The sequence below is a fragment of the Heloderma suspectum genome, chromosome 1 (assembly GCF_057233095.1).
Source record: "Heloderma suspectum isolate Gila_16-S chromosome 1, 16-S_ref, whole genome shotgun sequence".
Classification (NCBI taxonomy): domain Eukaryota; kingdom Metazoa; phylum Chordata; class Lepidosauria; order Squamata; family Helodermatidae; genus Heloderma; species Heloderma suspectum.
Window position 1 is genome coordinate 403,641,031 of NC_139458.1, and position 23,958 is coordinate 403,664,988.

Genomic DNA, 23,958 nt, shown 5'->3' on the forward strand with positions numbered 1-23,958 from the left:
TTTTACTGGCAAATGGTGTGAAACATACATTGCTACATAGTGTATGATTAAGACATTACGTGAGATTTTCCTGTTGACCTAAAACAGTGCTTTTCAAAGGTTTTTTAAAAAAGTTCATGAGCCCTTTCCACATTTGGCTGTGCTTGTATATCACAATAATCCAGTTTTTTAAAAAAAGAAAATCTGTGTTATTGTGAACGAACAAACTGTGGATTATTTCTCTGGCTTGTTGGGAGTGAGACAAGCTGGAGTTCCCGATTCGCGCAGAATGCTACCAAACCATGGATGGAAGGCTTGTTTAGCCAGGCTATTTGCAGTGGGGGGAATCATTCCCAATAACCCCAAATTTAAAAACATTCTGGGTTTTTGTGACATGCGAACCTGAGTTGTATGTTGGGGAACTCTGGTATATTGAGGACGATTCTAAGGCATGTTCTAACAGCCAGACTTCATGTGATGTGGGAGTTCCACGAAGGGATCTCCCACCAACTTTTCCTTTTGCAAAATGCCATTGGACTGGGGCCATAGGGAAAAGAGGGTTAACATTCCCAGGCCCCCATCCCATGCTGATTCTCTAGTGCAAATCACCCTGCTGGAGTGATTTAATAACCCTGCTATTACTTACTCATGTTTTTCTTCCATGGTGAGCAGCATCGGGCTCTTGGCAGAAGGAGAAAGGTTACATCCCCTCCTGATCCTGCTTTTTGCTAAGAAAACCATCTGGAGAACTGGTCATGGAACTCCCATGTTTACATTCAATGCGTGGAAATATAGCTGGTTCATGAGAAGTACTAGCCAAGCCTATTGGGTTGCCTTGTCTCCCTGCATGAGCCGAGAGGACACACACCTTTTCATATGCCCAGCACTGTTACAGGGCTGCATATTCTAAGGCACCCTTCCCCAACCTGGTGCCCTCCAGATGTGTAACACATCTGGAAAGCACCAGGTTGGGGAAAGCTGTTTTAGGGAAGAATGCCCATGGTAGGCAAGCTGTCTTTCAGAGAAGCTTTTCCACCATTACTAATCTTCTGATCAAGGAAGCCTCCCCGAGAAGCTTCCTTGAAATTCCAGCATTCTCTGGAATACAGGCGACAAACCTAAAAGGCTGTTAAGGGCTGGGGAGAGTGAATGCCCCTCTGCCAACCAGCATCATTAGCCCTTCCCTCCAGAGACTGCCATCAAGGGCCAGCTGTGATGTGGCCAGGAGAGGGAGTCCAACCCACTTCACAGATCGCACTAACTGCAAGTCTTGGCACTGGGAATCTAGTTGCCTATTAGGTCTCCCGTCAGTTTTCAAAGGCTTAACACACACTTACAAGAACCAAGTCATGCCTCTGTGCAGGAATTGTTGCCTTCTTTGTCATCTTTTATTCATTCTCAGCTTGTTCCCTTCCTGCCTATTACAGCACAGCCTGAAGTGCTGCTGTTTGCAAGACAGGTTTGTGCTTGGGGCAGTCCTGCTGCACAAAGTGGCCAATGCCACTCTCTGTCAGGGTTGGATTGGAGCCCATAAAGCCCCAAAGCAGTTCTGATTCTGAGGAAGAGATAGAAATCGTGGGAGAGGAACCCGCACACTGTTCAGAGGTGCAGCCGGAGGGAGAGCCCCTCCCTGCTCATATTCCTGAGAATGACAGTGACCCTGGCAGGGAGAGGGAGGGACAACTGGAGCTTCTGGATGCAAGGTGCTGGCGCAGGGACAAGTGGGAGATGGCGGGCACCGAGAGGAGGCGCTCAGCCCACTTGGCACGATGACAACAGCTGCGCCCTGATGCCCCATAGGAAAGGGGTGGACACTCTCATCCTAGCTCTTAAGTTCAGAGGTTTCCTGCCCTTTCCCTCCAAATGGAGACCAACTGATTCCCTAAGGCCAGAACCGCCTGGTAGGCAGCTCTCTTAAGTTTCCCTCTTAGGCTCAGGCAATTAGCATCTGTAAGCGTCATTAGGTTGAATGGAAATAAAGCCTTGGAAAAGAGCCCTATTGTCTGCGTGTTGATTCTGGCTACTGGAGGATTTCAGAAGGCAGCAAGGGCGCTCCTGACAGTCTCTAGAAAAGGCCAGGAGCATCAGTGGACTCATACAGATCCTTTTGACTCCTTTCCCTGTCCAGTGATGTACACACCACCTGAAGTGTCACATGATGGGCAGCATCCAGTGGTGTCCTTCTGCAAATTCAAATGGTGCTAGTGCAGCTCTGCCAAATCTTTCTGTTGTGCAAGCAGTTGCATATTACGCTTGTGCAATGGGGTTGCGCAAGCATAATGTGCAACCAGTTGCACATCGGATTATGCAAGTGTAATGCACAAGTGCTTGCATGATGGATTGTGCAACCACTTGAGCAACTGCACTTGTCCAAAGGTAACTGACATTGGATTCTCCTCTTGTGCATCATTTGGAACCTAGGCTGAATCTACACACAGCATTTATACCATTATCATAACTATGGGGACACATGATGCCAGTGGGCACCAATAGTTATGAAAATGGTATGATAACAGCATAACTGCTATGTGTAGATTCAGCCCTCGTTTCTGCCAGTGCAACATCATTTGCGCTGGAGGAATGACACAGTTGGACACGGCCTTATGTTCACAATTTTCAGAGCAGCTGGTGCAGGATGTAGGATGCTGCGTGGGGTGCCTGGCTGAGCACTTATTACACCAGAGTTGAAGTAACCTCGCTGGCTACCTATTAGCTACCAAGCCAAGTTCAAGGTCTTGCTGTTGGCATATAAAGCCTTGAATAACTTGGGACTGGGTTACCTGGCAGATTGCCTTCCCTGGTAAATACCCATGCAATCGCCAAGATAATCAGAGGAGGTGTTGCTAGTTGTACCATGACTTGCAGATTGTCATCTGGTGATAACCCGGATGCGGGCCTTTTCTGTGGAGGTACTCATTTTGTGGAATGCCTCTCCCTCCACCCCGGTGGCATGCTTTAGGTGCCAATTGAAGACCCATCTCTTTACCCAGGCCTTTCCTGAATGATTCTGCTGCCCAGTTAGTTTGTTTATAATGATTGTACTTTAAGCTTTGCTGTTAAATATTTTAAATATTTTAACTGTTGAGTGTATTTACTATGACATATTTTAATGTTTGATTTTGTAAACTGCTTCAGAGGGTTTTTTTTTAGATATGGTAAGCAGAATATAAATTGACTAAATGCATAAAAATGATCAAGGGCACAATCCTACGCATGTTTAGACAGGAAAAAGTCCCACAACCCCCAGCATGCCCCAGCCTAGGCTTGGCCTACCACAGGGGTGCAGAACAAATTGGGGGGGGGGCAAAGTCCACTGACATAATCCCCCCCTCCATTTTAACTTTCTCCATGCTGAGGAGAGGCACGGAGAAAGGGATTTGGGTTCTGTTGGGAGGAACAGCTGCTCCTCCCAGCTCCACCTGAGTCCCTGGGTTCGTGTGCCATTTGTCATCTTGACGGGGCTGGCAAGCAGCATGCAAACAGGCTCAGGCAGTGTTAGGAAGGGTGGCTCCACCCAGCACCAGCTGATTCCCCCCAGTGCTGTCTGAGCCTCCCACCGTCCACATCCCTGAAGTTATTTATTTATTTTATTTATTTATTGCATTTATATCCCGCCTTTTTTCCTCTTGCAAGGAACCCAAGGCGGCTTACATTATCCTCCTCCTCTCCATTTTATCCTCACAACAACAACAACCCTGTGAGGTAGGTTGGGCTGAGAGTGTGTGACTGGCCCAAAGTCACCCAGTGAGCTTCCATGGCCGAGTGGGGCCTAGAACCCAGATCTCCCAGCTCCCAGTCCAACACTCTTGCCACTACACTACACTGGCTCTGTGTGCCAGAGTGTGCCACACTGGTTATCACTGATCTTAGGTTGGAGATAACAGTGGGAAGATCTCCGGGGGGATTCCTCTGGCAGGTGGTGTTTGGAGGCCAGGCTCTGCCTCTGGAGGAACCCAAGAAGGCTCTGTGGGCTGGACTGGTGAGCCAAGTGGGCTGGATGAGGCCCACAGGCTGGGGGTTCTGCACTCCAGGGCTACCATATGAGGCACGTTACAAATAAGAAACAGTAACAACAATACTTCCCATAAAACTTTATACTAATATGCTAGTTTGTCTGTGGCCAGCTTTTGATGCCTTGGAGAGAAGCAGTGAACCATTCCTCATTCTCTTGGCATATGGAATAATCTGGAAACCAAGAGGCAACTGCTGTTGAGCTAAGCACAAGCTATTCCTGTTGGCATTAGTTTCAATCTATAATTGCTGCGATAATTTATTTTAAGAACTCCGTGTGGGAAAAGTGTAAGGAAAACCTTCAGGTTTCCCAGTGCTTCCTTTTCTTTTTTCCTCTGGCTACCTTTAAAAGCACATCAAAGAGCTAGATAACCTGAACATCTTATCAAAATAGCTTTTGGGCTGAAGTCTTCTATCTGTTCTTTAATCGCTTTTCAGGTTTCTAGTACTGCCGAGTAACCTCCGTCCCTTGTGATTCTTCTTCAGGGACTAAAAATGGACTTTCTTCATCTTAACATGTAAAGTTCTAACCTCTTGACCCCGTAGCCAATGGGTTCATTGGCAGACAAGATGAAGGCAGCAGCTTTTAAGACATCAGAAATGGCGTTGCTGGATCTGTCAATATAAGTGCATTATGCCAAGGGCTCATTCCATCAAGTTTCACAGCCAGTTATTATTCCCCCCCCCACTCCCTCTCTCTGTCTCTCTGTATTCTGCTTGCTGTGTTGGAGTAGGTAGTCCCACGCAGACTTTCTTGTGCATTAATCTTAAACACAGCCAGATGCAGGAGATATTTTTTTCTTGGCTTAGGTATTTAAAAACTTTGCATCCACAGTGCAACCCACCTAACCCATCCTGAGTGCAAAGGCTTAACTTGATGGCTAATTAATCCAGGGCAGAATACGTGGGCTCCTACGGCATGTACAGCAGCAGGATTAAAAATGAATCGTGTTACATTGATTGAGAGAGATTCAAAGGTCAACTGTAACTACTCTGTAAGCAAAATTCAGCTGTGTGCATTAGCCTGACCATGCCCAGCAATAAAGGGAAAAGTGACACATATCTAGCTTTTTTCATTTCTGGCAGACAGACTGGTAGCTGGCATGTCTAGCTGAGGTAGAAAGTTCACAGATGAATGTGGGAGTGGGGTAGAATGGATCTTTGAGCCCACAATCCCACAGGAGCAAGCCACGTTTGTGCTCCATGTGCACGCACACAGCATCAGGGTGCCTGAGCCAGGTCTCTGAGCCCAGAGCTTCTTGGCCAAACCTCACGTTGCAAAGTGCTGTTGTAAGGATTTCTGAGGGCCAAGGCAGACATGATGTTTGTTTTGCGTCTACTTTAAAAAATGTAAATAGCAGCCATGTGGGAGGAGATCAGGATAGGTTTTTTTTTAGCCATTTTCCCCGTACTACAGTCCTGACCAAAATTGCCCCCCTCCCCCCAAAACTGTTGCTAGCCTCAGAAGGGAAGCTGTCATTGGCACCAATCGGAAATTCCTTCCTTAGGCAAAGAGCAGCTCCCTGTGTGCGTGTGTGTGTGTGAGTGTAGGCTGGTGGCTCCAATGTCAGTGGGGCTATGAATCCGCTCTGGGTTTTAGTCAGAACCAGCCAGAACTCTAAAGGAGCTATCCAAGGTGCTTGGATAGCTCTTTTAGAGTTATGACTGAAACCCAGAGTAGATTCACCCCCCCCACTGACATCGGAGACACCAGCCTCCACTGGTGTATGTGAATTTTAATTGGGACTGTGGTGTGTAGGGAAAGGGTTAACAAAAACCTCCCCTCTCTGTTGTGGTCCTGATCTTGATCAGGGCCTTATTGCAGCAGCTATTTAAATGCTATTAAACAAGATGTGTTAATTGTAGCCAGGCAATTAATGTTACTGCCGGTTTGGCCCTGAGGTAACATATCCAAAAGACTGTCTTCTATCACATTAACTTTCCCGGTTGCTAAAATCAGGATGTGTGGCATTTCTTTGGGTTCTCTGCTGTTTGAGATTGCATAGGTGACAACCTAGGAAAGGGACTTTTCAGTTTTGGCACCCTGTCATTAGAACACTTTCCCAGGGAGGCCCCAAATTGAATTGGTTTCCAAATTGAATTGCTTTTGGATGCTAAGGAAACATCTTTTAGGGTGCAATTCTATGTATAGTTAGACTGAAAAAAGTCCTACAACTCCCAGCATTCTTCAGCAAGCATGGATGGCTGGGGAATGCTGGGAGTTGTAGGACTTTTTTCTGTCTAAACATGCATAGGACTGTACCCTTAATCATTTAGCTTCTCAACTCCAAGGCTGCAAGTGACTCCAATGCCAGTGTGGTAGTGAATCCGCTCCAGGTTTCAATCAGAACCAGTCAGAACTCTAAAGGAGAAAAGGCGCCTTGGATAGTGGATTTACCACCCCACTCGCATTGGAGTCACTAGCCTCCACTGACCTGATCTATCCCAGAATGCTGGAGACAGAATTAAGAAGGGAGTCTGGGTCTCTTGACTTACCTTGCTAAGGTCTTTCTTCTGTTTTGCAGCTACCTTAACATGATTCCTTCTGTGTGTTTGCAAAAGTAATGCCCCTTCCCAGGGCTGTCCCATAGGGTTGGCATGTTGTATAGCTTTTATGTCATTGACCAGCTTTTCCATGTCATTTTCTCCTCCAGGGACTCCTGTTTGGTTCTTTGTGAAAATTGCTCCAATTCGAAATGAGCAGGACAAAGTCGTTTTGTTTCTTTGCACTTTCAGTGACATAACAGCTTTCAAACAGCCAATTGAGGATGACTCATGCAAAGGTTTGTTGCTGTTGGTTGGTTTGTACAAATGCATGTTAAAGATTGCTTATTTTGTATTTGAAAAAAATCTGTGGAACCTATTTGACGGAGATTTTTCTTTTTATCACTAGAACTACTAACAGTCAGTCCAAAGTAAGTGCCCATGGACTGTGCTTGTTAAAAGTCATTGTAATGCACCAAGCAATATTATTTCTGGTTCTTGCTCTGTACAGCAAGAGTCAGGTTGCCAACTTTTCAGCCAGCCCCACACCAATTGGCTTTCAACATTGGCTTGATCTGCAGGAATTAATGGGTGATTATGTTTATTGCCATGCTGTGAAAAGCTTCAGAGCCTAATTCTTGCAGACTAAGGCACTACTACAGGGCCATTGGAAACGCTGGAAAGCCTAAGTTAGCCTCTCCCAACCTTGTGCCCTCCAGATGTGTTGGATTGTAAGTCCGATAATTCCCAGCCAGCGTGTGATTATGTGGTCACATCCTAGACAAGGCTCTCAAAGTGGTTAATAATAAAGTATGATATCAGTCAATACAAATACAATCCTATAAAACAACCCTCAATGAAAATGCAAGGTCATTTTTATATGGAGTAGAATTTTGAGAATTATAATGGCAGAACCATTTTTGTATGACTCCTCTTAACTAAAGGTGCTGCTTCAATATCATTAAGACAAGTGCTTAAAGCAGTTGTTTACTGACACAGTCATTAAACAGCACCAGAGTGACCAAATGTGAATCTCCAAAAAAGAGAAAGTGCATCACATCACCAAAAAATAGGAAATGCAAAAAAGTCGACAAAAGAGGACACCAAGTTGCATACTATGTGCATATGCTAATGTATACGTATAGATGCAAATTTAGAAATAATCATTGCAATTTAAACAGAAATGCCCTACATCTCACCACAGTGTGGAAGACTATGACCAGGTGACCTGTGTGCCTTGCTCAGTCTGTTGCTCAGATGCTTCTGATGGGCAGTTTCGAGGCCCAGCTCCTCCTTCTTGTGGTTCTCTATCTTTATACCAGACTCGGACTGGAAGCCCTTCAAATAGAGGACTGTCTTCTGTAAAAGGGGGCACATGGTCACCCTAAAGAGGGCACAAGGTTGGGATTCAGTAGGGCAAATGATTTCCATGAAAGGAACAGCTTAAAATACAAAGGCGGCTAGCCACGCAGGCTGCTCTTCAAGGCTAAAATGTCAGTCTGAGGGCCAAAATACATGTTACTCCCTGAAGCTGGTATGAGCTCCACTGGAGGAAATAAAAAGTCAGGTTCCCATATTCTACCTGTCTCCCCCCCGCAACTGAAGCTGCTACAAGCAGCTTCAAGGGGAAGAATGTAAATCAGGGAAAAATGTTAGGAAATGCAGTTATAGGTCTCACGTGCAACATGTATTTTGGCCTTGAGCTGCTTGTCAAGAGGTTGGATTTATATCCCACTCATATAAATGTAAATGTAACAAGAAGATGTAACTGATCTTCTTCAGGTATCATAGCCATGAGGTGGCAAACAGAGATTGGGTTTTTTGGTGGTGGCACCCTGATCAAAGAATGCTCTCCCCAGACAGGCTCTCCTAGTGTCTATTTTGTTGACTTTTTGACACCAGCCAAAGATTTTTCAAAACTTTCCCAGACATTTTAAAGTGTGAGTTTTATCTTTGCTCATGGTTTTCATTCTGTTTTGCCATTGTTTCTTTAGTTTTTGTAACTTGTTTTTATCTGCATGTTATTATAGTATTGCTTTTACTTTTGGGGGTGAGCCATCCTAGGAATGTTTTTGATGAGTGGGATATAAATCCATCAAAGAAATGAACAAAAGTGAGGTGCTACTCGCCACACCAGTTCAGTGTCACATTTAATCGGAAGTTCATCAACCACTGAATGCCCCAGTCAGCCATTTATGGCAAGGAGATGGACTACGGTGACACTGCTGAACAGCAAATTAGCATCAGGAACATGGGTGCTGCCGTATACTTAGCCAGACCATTGGTCCATCTAGACCAGATTACCCCAACCTGGTGTTCTCTGGATGTGTTGGACTATAACCCCCATCTTGGGAAGGATGATGGGGGTTGTAGTCAAATCACATCTGGAGCGCACCAAGTTGGGGGAGGGCTGGTCCACACTGACTATTAGCAGCCATCCAAGCATTCAGGAATCTCCAGCTCTACTTAGGGATGTATGAGAATTTTGTTCACAACTTCAGATCTGATCATGAGCTTGAGCACATGTCCATCAAAAGTGTCCATAAATTGCCAAATGTGCTTGCGGTCAATTTGCACAAATTTCCTAAATTTGTGGAAATGTCCTAAATTTATGCAGATGTAATAATTTGCACAAATTTCCCTCCAAGACTGAATCAGCCCAACTTTAGTCTATGGAGGAAATTTAGGAAATTTCCATAAATTTAGGAGATTTGTACAAATTGAACAGGGGAAAGTTGCACAAATATCATGTTTGATTGCTTCTTGATTTGCACAATCTCCCCATGAGTGCAGAGTGAACAGCAGTCACAAATGCCAATGGGAATTGGGCATGAGATGAGGGGCAAGTCAATGCTTGGAGAGTCCTAGCAATCTTGAACATCACTCATTCATCCATCTCTAGCTTTACCTGGAAATGCCAGGGACTGAACCTGGGATCTCGTGTGTGAAAAGCACATGGCGTACCACTGAGCTACGGCTCTTCCCCATGGCTTAGTTCTGATCACGGAGTTATTGAAAGCAGTGAGATTTAGTGTTCTGCATGCAAGATCTAGGAAACACATTTTTAAAATTTTACTAATGTGCTTATGTTACCATGTTGGGATCTAAAGAGCTGCTGAAGTTCACGCAATGGGCTTGTGAAACCTCCATGAAATTCTGGACATTTGTTTCTTTGAACAGCCCCCATCCCCACCCCAATAGCATAGCAAAATCTGCTCTTGAAATTCAATTTCAAAAGCAGCTTGCCATGTGGCATGGAGGGGCAAAAACCAAGCCTAAGTTTGCAATTTACTTGGGAGTAAGCCTGATTAAAGTTAGTGGCACTTACTTCTGAGTAAACATGGTGAGGATAAGGCTGCCCTTGTATTCACAGAAAAACAAGTTTCACAGTTCTTTGGATCCTGGACACACTCTGGATCCATGGACCAAGTCTAATATTTATTTATGTATAAACCACCCTTCATTAAAAGACATCAGGATGGTGAACAATAAATATAATAAAAATGGTCATACAACCATAAAATACAGTACACATAATAGTGAAATACAGTAATAAAACAGCATGAAATGCAGTAAAATACAACAGGACAACTACTGTTTTTCTGGACAAACAGAAAAGTTTTGATCTGCCACTGAAATGATTGCAAGGTTGGCAGCAGTCACAACTCTATGGGGATGGTATTCCACAAATGGAGTGCCATAACAGAAAACTCTCTTTCTCTAGCTGTCACATAATGTGTAGAGGGTACTCTGAGAAGAGCTTCCTCTGCAGATCTTAAGACATAGATCTTAAGACTTGTATTTTCTGCTTCCTTTTAATGTCATCCCACTGCTAAAAATAATTTTCCAAATGAAATATTTCCCCCACCATTTACATGCTGTGCTATAGTCTAAGTCCATTGTATTTTCATCTGTCTTCACTGGCTAATGAGAATAATCAGTCTTTGTCTATTTTCTGTGTACAGGGACAGCGCTGTCTCTCCTCATGCTTTTGTAGTGATGTGTTGTAATAAGATTAAGAGGATGTAAACACAAATTCCTGCATTCTGGGGTGCAATGGGACATCTTCAATCCTTGCTCCATTATAGATGTTCCTTATTCTGGCCTTCCTTTTGGTTTTCTTCTGGTTATACTTGCTGTTTTACATGCATAATGACATTTCTTATTTTCATTTGTTCTACAGTATCCCAGTTTTTCTCTTATCTAAAACCAGGCAGTACTATATGTAGTGAGATAAAGCATTTTTATAATCCTTTCAGAATGGATAATCTAACTTCTAATATTGTCCAGTATTTGAAGCTCTGCCATATGAAGGAGAAGAAAAACAAAACCCTCTTTACAATGAATGAATGAATGAATGAATGAAAAAAAGAAAGAGCTGTTACTTGTGTGAATTAACTGAATGTGAAATTCGCACAATTCCAAAATAATGTGGACCATTGTCTTGATTTATAGATTTTATTTATTGATTGTAAAAGTTTATACCCCTCTTTGTTCAAAAAATTAAGTTAAGGTGGCTTACAAAACAAATAAAAAATCATACAATATATAAAAACATGTATAGCAACCAACTACTCCTAAAACAACAACAACAAAACCAAAACCAAGAGGGGCCATACAAATACAATTCCGAAACACAGTAGTCATAAAGGGAGCAGTATTAACAATATAAGTCAAGAGGGCACTCAACCAAAAGCCTTCTTACATGAAGGCATGGAAATGAAATCTGTCATTTCAGTACCATGGCCAGCACCACAGCTGGATAAATTGTGTTATCTACCGTTAATATACTTTCATATTACACTGCAGGGTTAGGCAACCGTGTACCCTCCAGATGTTTTGGAATACAGCCCCCATAAACCCCAGACAGCATGGAAGATGGTCAGGGATTATGGGAGTTGTACTCCAAAACATCTGGAGGACATCAGTTTACCTGTCACTGCTTTAGTGGCACGGTCGGCAAGCCTTAATAAACATGACTGTTGTTCATTCCCCAGTTGCTCTGTCTTTACACACATGCAATCAGATTGACAATGCTTCCATCTACATTTACACTTGCATTCATTCCTGCAGTACTTGAAAAGACATTTGCGTGGAGGCTGGTCTGCATGGCAAGCTGCTCACGTATGTTCTCTCCATGAGCACAAAGTAATTTGCACAACAGGATTGCAAACCATGACACAAAATGCTTGATCCCTTTTTGCATTGAAATCATGAATGATTCCACTACAATTGTGCAAAGAGAAGGTGCAGTCTACACTGTACTCTGTGAACTGTCACCCTCCATTCATGTTAAAGCCCTCTTCTGGGATTCCGTCTCTGTGTGTGTGTATGTGTGTGTGTGTGTGTATGCCTCATTACAGAGTTACAAACAGTGCCATGATTTGGCCTGAAGGGCAATTTCATGCTGTCTCTCTTCTTGCCCCACTCTGCCTCCTTTCACTCTCCCTTTACGTTTTCAAGTTTAGACAGGATCCCTGCCATTGTACCCCACCTACACACATTGTGAACATATTCTGCTCTGCTCTTCATAAGCATAAGCTAATCCTAGCCACTTTGCGATGATCCCAGGAACTGGCAGCCCCACAATCCTATCTCTAAACATCCTCTGGTTTGGGGACCGGACCTTTCGGCACATGGCATCTAATTAATTGTGGGGGAGGGTAATAATATGAGTGAATAGTTGCACTTGTGCAAATTCAGTGTAATAGGGGGAGGAGGGTTGAATGTCGAAAGCAGGGGTTCTGGGCCTCAGGCTCATGGGCCAAATCCAGACCTCCTGGAGTCCCAATCCAGCCCTCTGGGGTTCCCCATATGGCTGGCCCCTAGCCCCACCCCCTTATCTCTCAACCATAAATTATTTGGTAGTTTCCCAGCTTTTGTGCAGTTTTCTTTTCATTCTAAAAGGCTGAAATGCCTCTCCTAAGGCTTGGTTACTGGCTGTAAGAGCTTTAAGCTAAAAGATGCTGGCATTTTTGGTATTTTTGCCCCTGCCCCTTTTGCCCCACCCCTTTTGTCTTAGGCCCCACCCACCACTGGAACATGCCTCCCAAAACCTTCTCTGCAACTAAATTCAGCCCTTGGGCTGAAAGAACTTTAACATCCCTGGCCTAAAGTGCTTAATTGAAAAATGCACAAACATAAGTACTGGAACAGAAAAGTCAAGGGACAAAAGATAAATGAAATATTTCTTTTTATATTTATTTCTATTTATATCCTGTCCTCCATTAAACTCCCAGCATGGGTAATCTTAACAACAACAACAACAACAAAATAGCAATAAAATACACTAAATAAACATGTAATAAAACCAATAAAACAATCAACAGTGAGATTGATGGCAGCAGCAACTAGCCACTCAGAAATGTCCTTGTAAACAAATGGGCTTTAGCCAGGCACCGAAATGTCAGTCAAGCTGGCACCAGACATTCCTTTTGGGGAAGGGCATTCAAAGTTCTGGGGCCACCATGGAGAAGGCCCTATCTCATGTCACCACCTGATGTACTTCCCCTAATGGTGGACATTAGGGGAATGGACACCAAAACAGGCCTCTCCTCTCCTCCCAGCTCCAATTTTTCATATCACTTTAGTAAAGTTAGCAGAGGTTATTCCACTGGTATTTTTAATGAGCCATTGTTGTTGTTCAGTGGTTCAGTTGTGTCCGACTCTTCGTGACCCCATGGACCATAGCACGCCAGGCCTTCCTGTCCTGCGCTGTCTCCCGGAGCATGCTCAAGTCCATAATGAGCCATTACTAGCCTCATATTTTATACTGTTTTTCCCATAAAGGAAATTCTTCTTACCAACACAGCAGAGTAAATGGTCCAGGGTAGCCTTCCCCAACCTGGTGCCCTCCAGATGTGTTGGAATGCAATTCCCAGCCTGTTGGATGGGGGATGGGGGGAGCTGTAGTCCAACACATCTGGGGAGGGATTGGGGAAGGCTGATCTAAGGAAATGAGGTTATAGGTGGGTTGACCTGAAAGGATGGTTGAACCCACCCCTTGAACTTTATGTATCCAGTTTTGTGATACCATTTACCTGAAAAGACATTAAAACTGAACAGCTTTTTGGTCTGGTTGAACTCTGTCACATTGCTTAAGGCTGTGAGACCCTGTTCAACAGAGTTGCCTGCCTGTAGTAATCCATGTGCCATTTCTTGTCTTGTCTTCAGGCTGGGGAAAGTTTGCTCGCTTGACGCGTGCACTCACGAGCAGCCGGGGAGTCCTGCAACAGCTGGCTCCAAGTGTGCAGAAAGGAGAGAATGTCCACAAGCATTCCCGGCTTGCTGAGGTAACGTCTCTTGGGTGTCTCCTGCCCCCCTCCCCTGCTTGACAGGACTGAATGAACAGTGCCCACCTCTTGGGACAGATTGCTCATTGTCACTAAAAAAAGAGAGACCTGCTTGGGGAAAACGTAAGTCCCGGGGGAATCAACTGAAGATCAAGGCAATTTACTGGGGCGGGGGCGGGGGCGGGAGGGCACAATTCCACTTGCCATGGTGAATGTTTTGTCATCATCTGCCGAGAGTGACAAGACAATCCCCTGCATTACTCTTAACCCTGGAGCTGCCAAAGGGGCGGCGGATGTCCTTGCAGTGAGACTTGGCTTCTGGGGCATCCTGCATGATACAAGGCCCAATGAAACTAAGAGGATCTCCATCTCCCTTTCCAACTGCAAGCTGGAGAGGGGGGCTAGGGCAGATTGCGGGGATGTTCCCTTAGCCCCCTTCTCCAGTTCCAGATCTGGAGCTGGGAATTGTCATCTGGAGGCACAGTGAAAGGGCAGGATCCTGATGGCCACAGATGTTGTGTTGGCTAGTAATGGCTGCCCAGATATTCAGGCTCCTTGTGATTTAAAGAAGTGCTTTACATTGCTGATTAAAACCCCCTGATTTAAGGAATTGGTTTAAATCAAATTTCCCACATTGTAATTTATGCATATCCTGAACAAAAAAACATCAACCTGCATACAAATTGGATGCTGTAATAGTTCAGACGGATTGGTTTGCAGCTTAATGCATTCATTTTACTATGTTGGAGCATAGTCTAAAACAACTGATTGTATGGCCCACATGCCTTTTCATTATACAGTTATATCTGCTTAGAGTCAAGGGGAGGCACCTGTGAAATGAATGGTTTTTTGTTTGGCTTTCTTTACACATGCAGGGATACTTACTTGAGCACAAGGGCCCAATAGAATTAGGTATGCCGGATTGTGGGTTAAGTGTCAGAACTTTCCAGAAGCGATGCTAGCCATTATTGCACAAAAACAATGTTAACTCTATTAGGTGGATAGTAAAAATGTCTATGCCATTTGGTAGAGTCATAAATATTCACAGCTTCTACAGCAATGAATACATGCCCTATTATCATATTTATAGTGCTTGGCCTCAGAAGTAAAATCTCTCCGCCACAAATTCCACCCGCCCCACCCCTTTACATAGAAAAGCCTATTGTAATTTAGTGTGTTTGCTAGCAAATACTGTTTGCATTAATTTAGGTTTCATTTGAACCAAGGTTTTTTTTTTTTTTTAGTGACAACATAACTTAATTCGTAAAACCCTTTTTGTTAATTAAAACCAAACAGAAATGTTTGGTTTTTAACTGGCCTGCTTGAACGTATGCCAAAAAGAATGCTCTGTAGAATTTGCCTTTCCACAGTTTAAATTTTCTAGTAGAGTTTAATATGGAGTCACTACTGAGTCTACTTTCTCCTCATACATGACCTTTGCATGGGACTACCAATGCAGTTTTATCCTTCAGTCTGCCTGGAAGATAGAATTGATGCTAAATCCCATATATTGGCACAGCTCCAGGCTATGCCAGCACAGTGAAGTTACCAGGGCATAATGACATCCCATGGCCTCAGCATTCCCCGCTGAGCCACCGACTCAGACCACAGTGTTCCCTCCTGTGAGCTTGCTGTTGTAGTGTGCAATCTTTCTTGTACGAGTGGCTGCCTTCCAAATGTTTACTCCTGACACCATGACACCAATACGAATGTGTTGTGTGCAGTATTGTCTGTGGGAGATGATTGCTATCACAGCAGGACTACGCCCTCTTATGGGGATAGTCTTGGTGCCAATGGGTTCTGTGTGCAGGCCTCCTAACCGCTATGGGCTATGGGGTGGGCTGTTAGTTGTGATGGGAACGATAACCCATTCGTCCCTGTTTGTCTGCCCCTGGCTACTGTCATGGGAAAAACGATATCTTGCTGCTTGATGTGTTGGGTTCAGTCCCCTGCCTGTAGGAAGCCCTGGACTGCTGCTTTCCTGATCAATGGGGCTGTAGCATTAGCTGTGCTGGCAAGGGTACTCTGGGCTGTTGAACCATATCTCTGCATTTCGTGTGGGAGAGAATATAGGCTGGGTACCATGATGTCATCAAAGCATTCTTACTGCTGTTATATGTTGATTGGTGCTTTTCATGCGTGGCTAATGTGCAAGCATGACATTGTGATTGGCAACAGAATCACTGGGGTGCTGTGGGCGTGGCTATCATGGTCGCCCCATTGCCTCTCTTTCCCTGCTGCTAGTATTGTGCTTTTGATGTTACTGCTGTTTGAACATACTGTCCTGTTGAGTAAAGCCAGTGTGAGCCCTGACATAACAGCACACACCTGTCAGTCTCGCTTTCTCCCAAATTCAGTTTTTTTAAAAACAAATAAAAATAAATCACAAGTTATTTCTGTCCCATTTATGAAATTTATGTATTTTTGGTAAATGATCCTCCAGCCCCCCTGAACTGAACTAAATTCTCACTCCTTCCTAATATTAGCTTGACTGTAAGGTTACAGTGGCTGCAAAATTCATACAGCCCAGCTCAGGGCTCTGTTGTGGCTCTTCTGATGGACATGGAACTCTCCTGGGGCCAGTCTAAACAGAAATGCTTTGTGAAGCGATTTGGGCAAAGCTGCATTTTCACAGAAACGAATTAGCGCCTTCCATGGCACACGGAACCCAGTAAAGCGCTGTATTCCTCAGCTTTTGTGGGGCAAACAGGAACTGCCGCCACATTAGTTGGAGTGGGGGGGGGCGAGTAGAAAGGAACATCAGCAATTGCATAGGTTTGGGGCACCCAATGAGCGCAAGATTTCCCCCCCCCCGCCTCCTCCCTCGTGTGTTCAACCAAGTGCATTGGAGGATTTGCTTACAAGTAGACATTCATGACAAACCCCACATACCCCACATACACACACACATTCATAAGGTGGGTGGGCAGGCAGGCAGGCAGCGCCAAAAGACTGAGCAGAATGGGGGTGAGAAGAGAGTGAGAATGAGGATCTGGCGAGGAGGGAGAGCGACTAGCACATTATCCTTGGTGTACATTAACTGCCCAATCAACAGGCTCCCCCCTCCCACGCAGGCTCAACAAAGTGCTTCTGAGTACATGTTCATGAAAAACATCCACCCTGGCATATTGTAGAGCTGGAGAAAGTGCAGAAAAGGACAACTACAATGATCAAGGGGCTGGAGCATCTCCCCTATGAGAGAAGGTTACAACATCTGGGATTGTTTAGCTTAGAGAAAAGCTGAGTAAGGGGAAACATGACAGAGGTGTACAAATTTATGCATGGTATAGAGAATGTGGGTAGGGACACATTTCTCTCCCTCTCTCAAAATACTAGAACCGGGGTCATCCTATGAAGCTGATTGGTGGGAGATTCCGGACAGACAAAAGGAAGTCCTTATTCACACAGTACATAGTTAAACTATGGAACTCGCTACCACAGGATGTAGTGATGGCCACCAATTTGGATGGCTTTAAAGGGGGTTGGACAAATTCCTTGAGGAAAAAGCTATCAATGGCTACTAGTCTTGATGGCTATGTGCTACCTCCAGTACCAGAGGCAGCGAGTCCATGTACACCAATTGCTGGGGAACAGGGATGGGAGGAAGCTGTTGCACTCATGCCCTGCTTGTGGGTTCCCAGTTGGCACCTGGTTGGCCACTGTGTGAACAGGACACATAGCATTCACACTGTGTGAATGCTGGACTAGATGGACCCTTGGTCTGATCAAGCAGGGCTCTTCTTATGTTCTTAATCTATGAAGCTTTGAATCAACATACAGCCACCCTTTCTTAGCTGTGCTCCTTTGTAGTCACGCAGTTTCAAAGCAGCGGGATTGACTCCCCTCCCCACTCCTGTGCTCCGTCGATATTTAGACCGAGAGGCAGTGATTGAGTTACTTCCGGGTAGATGTGTTTTAGTGCTCCGCTCTCCCCCCACCCCCGCCCCACGCAACTTTCCCTTCTGCTAATCAGCGCTGCTTCCACCAGCCTGCGCAAAAGCCAGCTGAGGTCACACAGACTCCCAAACTGCACTGAAGCCGCTGTGATGGGAAAATCCCACACAAAATGAGTTTGAAGAAAACCTAGATTTAGGGCAAGACACTCCGGCCTAGCTACGGAGAGTGGTGCACATCATTGGACATGATTGATTTAGGGGTGGAGTTGAACTGGAGTAAAATCCCTGTGTAGATACCCCCCTGGATGCAAGCTGCAGCAGGCAGTTCCACTCATCCATATTTGTGCTGATACATCTGTCTGTGATGCTGTCGATAACTTCATGTTTGAGGCTTTGAATCAGCTGTGCTTTTGGTGAGCCTTATTTATTTACTTACTGTGTATGTGAACTGCCCAATAACTGAAGTTCATTACATTTAAAATATCCACTACAAACACTAATAATAATAATTGATAATAATAATTGATAATAATAATAATTGATAATAATAATAATAATAATAGAAAGAAGCAGCAGCAGCAGCAGAGGAACAGTGCAGAAGACCAGGATTAAACCAGCAGGAAAGAATAAAACCATTACAATGTCATAAACCCACATTAAAAACAGCAGCAGAATACAGTACTAAGAGCACTAAAAACAGTTCTTAAAATGCCTGAGAGAATACAAAGCTCTTCACCTGGGACCAGAAAGACCATAACATAGGTGTCAGGCGAGCATCTCTGGGGAGAGCATTCCGCAAAGAGGGTGCCACCACAGAAGAGTCTTCTCAGAATGTATCTGCTGAATTCGAGTGCCGCATGTGTTGGCAAAGCGTATTCGATGCTTTGCGAGTACTTAAAAACCTAAAGTGAATGTCCAGGCCAAGTGTCAGGGTACCGCCTGTTTCAGAGAGGATGCTGCTGGTGCTGCTGAGCTGGTTTGAGTCGTCCCTTTAGAATCTGTTAAACAACTCCATACTAGCTGGTGGGTCTGACAAGCTTTGCATGAATTCAAACCAGGACAGCTGGTGAGTTTATTATAAATAATAAAGGTCAACAGTATGCCCTGCACATATGAAATGGGTATTATTAATTGCCAATTAAATATTACACTCATTATTTTAACATAACTCAGTCCTGTTTTAAGCTCCAGTGCATTGCAGCACATCAGCAATAAGCAGGTGCAGCAGAGAAGCCAAAGAAAAAAGAACACTGACATGAATATTGTTAATTTTTTTGTTTGTTAAGTATGTTAAAAAGAAAACAGTCTACCTTTTTTCACCATCAGATTTTAGTTCTTCTTAGGGATGAGCCAATCTGTGAGATTTTTTAAATCTCAAGTTCTTTCTCTCCCAAATATAAACTTTGTGAATTTTAGTAAATCCTTATAAAAAATGAACAGAAATGAAATCCTCACCCATCTGCACCAGCCACATTCATTAGGTACAGCTATTTCCAGTATGGAGAAGACTGTGTTGTACCTGCCTGACATATAGCTATTAAAGATGAGGAGCTTGTCAGAAAAAAGAGGTTGCAGCTCTAGTTCAGTGCTAACATGGTTGAATACTCAGGTATCCAAGCCCAGACTTTTAAGAGCAAAGTGCACAAAGCTCTGGGCCTGGATGGATGTTATCTGTCAGTTTCGGTTTCTCCCACACTTGAATTTTTTAAATTTCCAGTTCTTTTTGTCTCAAATATGGAGAACTTTGCAAATTTGGGAAAATTCCTATCAAAACCAAACTGAAATTAATGTCTTGCAAATCCTTAGACCTCATCTACAAGGCTTTGATGGGGATCACCTAAAAATGATATTGTAGAGTTGGAAAATGTGCAGAAAAGGACAACTAAAATGATCAAGGGGCTAGAGCAACTCCCCTATGAAGAAAGGTTATAACATCTAGGATTATTTAGCTTAGAGAAAAGGCAAGTGAGGAGAGACATGACAGAGGTGTATAAAATTATGCATGGTGTTGAGAAAGTGGATAGGGAGACATTTTTCTCCCTCTCTCATAATACTAGAACCCCAGGGTCACCCATGAAGCTGAATGGTAGGAGATTCAGGACAGATAAAAGGGAATCCTTCTTCACATAGCACATAGTCACATTATGGATTTCATTGCCATAAGAGGTAGCCATGGCCACCATTTGGATGCCTTTAAAAGGGGATTGGAGAAACTCCTGGAGGAGAAGGCTATAAATAGCTACTAGTCCTGATGGCTCTATGCTATCTCCAGTATCAGAGGCAGTATGCCTATGCATACCAGTTGCTGGGGAACATGGCCAGGGGGTTGCTGTTGCACTCATGTCTTGCTTGTGTGTTTCCCATAGACAGCTAGCTTGCTACTGTGTAAACAGAATGCTGTACTAGATGAACCTTGGTCTGATCCAGCAGGGCTCCTCTTATGGATACAGCCTAACCATACTTTGCTCCCAGCCTCCTGCTTGTCCCACAGGGGGTAGGAGCAATAACTCTGCTGCAGATTGCTGGATTGGGGCAAAATTGGGATGGGAGGAAGTTCTCAGGAGGAGCTTTCAGATGCTTCACTCGAGAACTGGGGATTTTGGCTTCTTCAGGGAAATCTGCACACATGGGGAAAATTAGTTGCTAATTTTATTATTATGAATGTACATTATACATTCATAATAATGTAGTAGCAGCTGGACAGGGGTAGGAAACAAGCCTCTCTCATTGGTTGAGCAGCCCCTGCCAGTTTGATGATGTTCAGTTCTGTTTCCACCCCCCTTTCAAGTGCTGTGTGACTCCTGAAAACCAATTTTTAAAGGTACGGTACCCTTGGCTTATCTTGTTTCGTGTGTCCCTGATGGACCAAAGGTGATTCCATGAAAACCCGGGTAATACTCCAATGAGCTTCTCATTCCGTTGTCATGAAGATCCCCCTTGTCCACGTTTGTGATTGCTGCTTGCCTTGTGTGAACAGGGAACTTGCACAAAGTGAGCGGCGACTGAATAGGAGATTTGCGCAAATCTCCCCAAATTTGTGCAGATTTGTTCCATAGACTAAATTGCGGCTGATTCATTCTACTGAAGAAATTTGTGAAAATTAGGACATTTGTGCAAATCGAACTGGGAACTGAGACGAAGATGAGTGTGGGCATGCATCTGACAATTTGTGAATGTTTTCAGCCGACATGTCCTTGTGCTCACATTTGGGGCTTTGAATAGTGCCTGCTCATGTATCCTTATGTTCTACCCTCCTGTAGTGTAATCCTATGAGATCTAGTCCTTCCCTCTTGTGCAGAGCTGGAAAAAAATGCAGAAAACGGGAATTACAATGATCAAGGGGCTGAAGCATCTCCCCTGTGGGGGAAGGTTACAACAGCTGGGATTGTTTAGCTTGGAAAAAAGGAGGGTAAGGGGTGACATGATAGAGGTTTACAAAATTATGCATGGTGTGGAGAATGTGGGTGGGGAGACATTTTTCTCCCTCTCTCAAAATGCTAGAACTGGGATCATCCTATGAAGCTGATTGGTGGGAGATCCCGGACAGATAGAAGGAAGCACTTCTTCACACAGTGCATAGTTAAAGTGGGGAACGTGCTACCACAGGATGTAGTGATGGCCACCAATTTGGATGGCTTTAAAAGGGGGTTGAAAAAATTCCTGGAGGAGAATGCTATCAATGGCTACTAGTCTTGATGGCTATGTGCAACCTCCAGAATGAGAGGCAGTGAGCCTATGTACACCAGTTGCTGGGGAACATGGGTGGAAGGGTGCTGTTGTGCTTATGCCCTGCTTGTGGGTTCCTGGTCGACAGCTGGTTGACCACTGTGTGAACGGAATGCTGGACTAGATGGACCCTTGGTCTCATCCAGCAGGACTCTTCTTATGTTCTTAAGTCTTTGCTGTCTTTTACATATCAGCCTTTCAGGAATTTGAAGAACTCTGCCATATCCCTCACTCTTCACCAGACTAAAGATACCCAGTCCCTTCAATCTTTCCTCACAGGACTTTTTTCCCATTCCCCAGACTGTCTTCCTTGACTTCCTCTGAACCCATTTCAATTTCTTTACTTCTTTCTTAAAATGTGGCACCCAGAACTGGACATGGTACTACAGATGAGCTCTGGCTAGTGCAGAATCACATGGTTCTGTAGGAAGAAATGCGTGACACCATTTTAATTTTTTTTTTAAGTGCAATCTGAGAAGTTATAAAGGGAGCTGAATTTCAGCCTCACTTGGTAACAATACTTAATGAATGCATTCAGTTGTAAACCTGACTTTCCCAAGCTTATAGGTCTTATTAAAATCCACTTCTAGCTGCCCATAGATTTTTTGAAAGTTCATGTACTTGTGTTTGAAGGAAAATTAAATCTAACCACGGATGACTTGATTTGCTTTTTAGTTCAGCCATAAAAAGGTCTTAATTACATATGCAACATAACTATAATTATAAGAATGCTATAATTCATAACTTTATGAATGCTGACTCCTGACACACTAACAAGCAGAACTGGAAAACACATTATTTATTATACATTTACAAAACACTGCAAAGTGTGTACTAAAAAGTGTTGTGTTGCATTTCAATAGATTCAACCATTTGCAGGCTCAACAACCTGTCCCTAACCCAACCCACAACATAGGACCCACTTTTAAGTTTTTAAAATCTTGTATATTATTTTTAATTGTTGCCATCACATTTTTAATTGCTTGACTATCTGACTTTTAAAGAATGAACTCATACAGATTTTTTTTGTTGCAAAAATACACAAAGACTACAAGTTTCAGTGGAGGGTAAACTTTTTTTTTTGTTAAAATGTTTCCTGTTTGGTACACGTTGAGTACTATGATGATAATAATACTTACAGCGCAATCTTATGCATGCCTACTCAGAAGTAAGACCCACTGAGTTCAATGAGACTTACTCCCAGGTAAGCTTGCAACCTGAAGACTTTACATTGTCACAATTTTTTTTTCATGCTAGTGAGAAAAAAATATAATCCAGGTTTATATGAATTTCTTAACCTTAATGTCTGCCTTCTCTTAACCAAACAAGATTGATCAATTTATATACTTTGTATAATGTATTTTAATGTTTTTAAGTTTTGTGAACCACCCAGAGAGCTTTGGCTATGGGACAGTATAGAAATATAATGAATGAATCAATGAATGAATGAACTAACTTAGTCTGGATCCAACCACTGCTTTTTAGTACTTTTATTGTTCTTAGGGATCAATGTTTTCCTGTATGTTTAAATATCTGATTTTACATATTCTACAATGCAATCCTATACATGTGTACTCAGAAATAAGTACCATTGAGTTATTTCCAGGTAAGTGGGTATAAGATTGTATCCTTAATTATGGTGTAAGTCACCTTGAGCTTTTTGGGAAAGATGGCCCACGTAAGCTAGTAAATAATACAGGAATATGAAAGAGTTTTGTTGGGTTTTTAATACTGTTTCCCTGTATTGTTTCCCATTTCCACAGGTTCTGCAGTTAGGCTCTGAAATCCTCCCACAGTACAAGCAAGAGGCACCAAAGACCCCACCTCATATCATTTTACATTACTGTGTTTTCAAGACCACTTGGGATTGGGTCATCCTGATTTTGACCTTCTACACAGCTATTTTGGTCCCTTACAACGTCTCCTTTAAAACCAAACAGAACAATGTGGCCTGGCTGGTCGTAGACAGCATCGTTGATGTCATTTTTCTGGTAGACATTGTGCTTAATTTCCATACCACTTTTGTCGGGCCAGCTGGAGAGGTGATCTCTGACCCAAAGCTGATCCGTATGAATTACTTGAAGACGTGGTTTGTCATTGACCTTCTGTCCTGTTTGCCATATGATGTGATCAATGCATTTGAGAATGTCGATGAGGTGAGTCGATGAGTTTTATTTTCACAGGTTATATTTAGCCATTGACCCAAAGAGGGGGCCAGTTTGCTGGGTTCATGTAGTGGTCCTCTGTCTACATATGCACTTATATTAATGTCATTCTGTCTTGCTATGTGCAACCATTAATTGACTGTAAATTTGCAAGACGTTGCAATCAATGCACATCAGTACTTCACAAGAGTACTGTTATATTTTCTTACAGGCAAACAGCAGATGAAATGAATTTATGTATTAATTTATTAAAATATTTCTGGCCTAACCTATATTGATAGATCTCACAGTGGGATACAATTCAATGTAAACAATAAAATGATCGACATCAGAAGCATCATCAGCATAACATCAGCATTAATAAGCCAAAAAACCCAAACAAATCAGAACAAACCGCAGTCAAGA

At 43.5% G+C, this 23,958-nt stretch overlaps 1 protein-coding gene across 1 annotated transcript in view; it reads left to right on the plus strand.

Annotated features, from left to right (window-relative positions):
* KCNH1 (potassium voltage-gated channel subfamily H member 1) overlaps positions 1 to 23,958 on the plus strand; it is a 351,345-nt gene that overhangs the window by 36,644 nt on the left and 290,743 nt on the right. Inside the window, exons 4-6 of the mRNA XM_084832718.1 lie at positions 6,645 to 6,773; positions 13,648 to 13,766; positions 23,152 to 23,544. Coding sequence (XP_084688844.1) covers positions 6,645 to 6,773; positions 13,648 to 13,766; positions 23,152 to 23,544 — 641 coding nt within the window. The remainder of the gene's footprint in view (positions 1 to 6,644; positions 6,774 to 13,647; positions 13,767 to 23,151; positions 23,545 to 23,958) is intronic.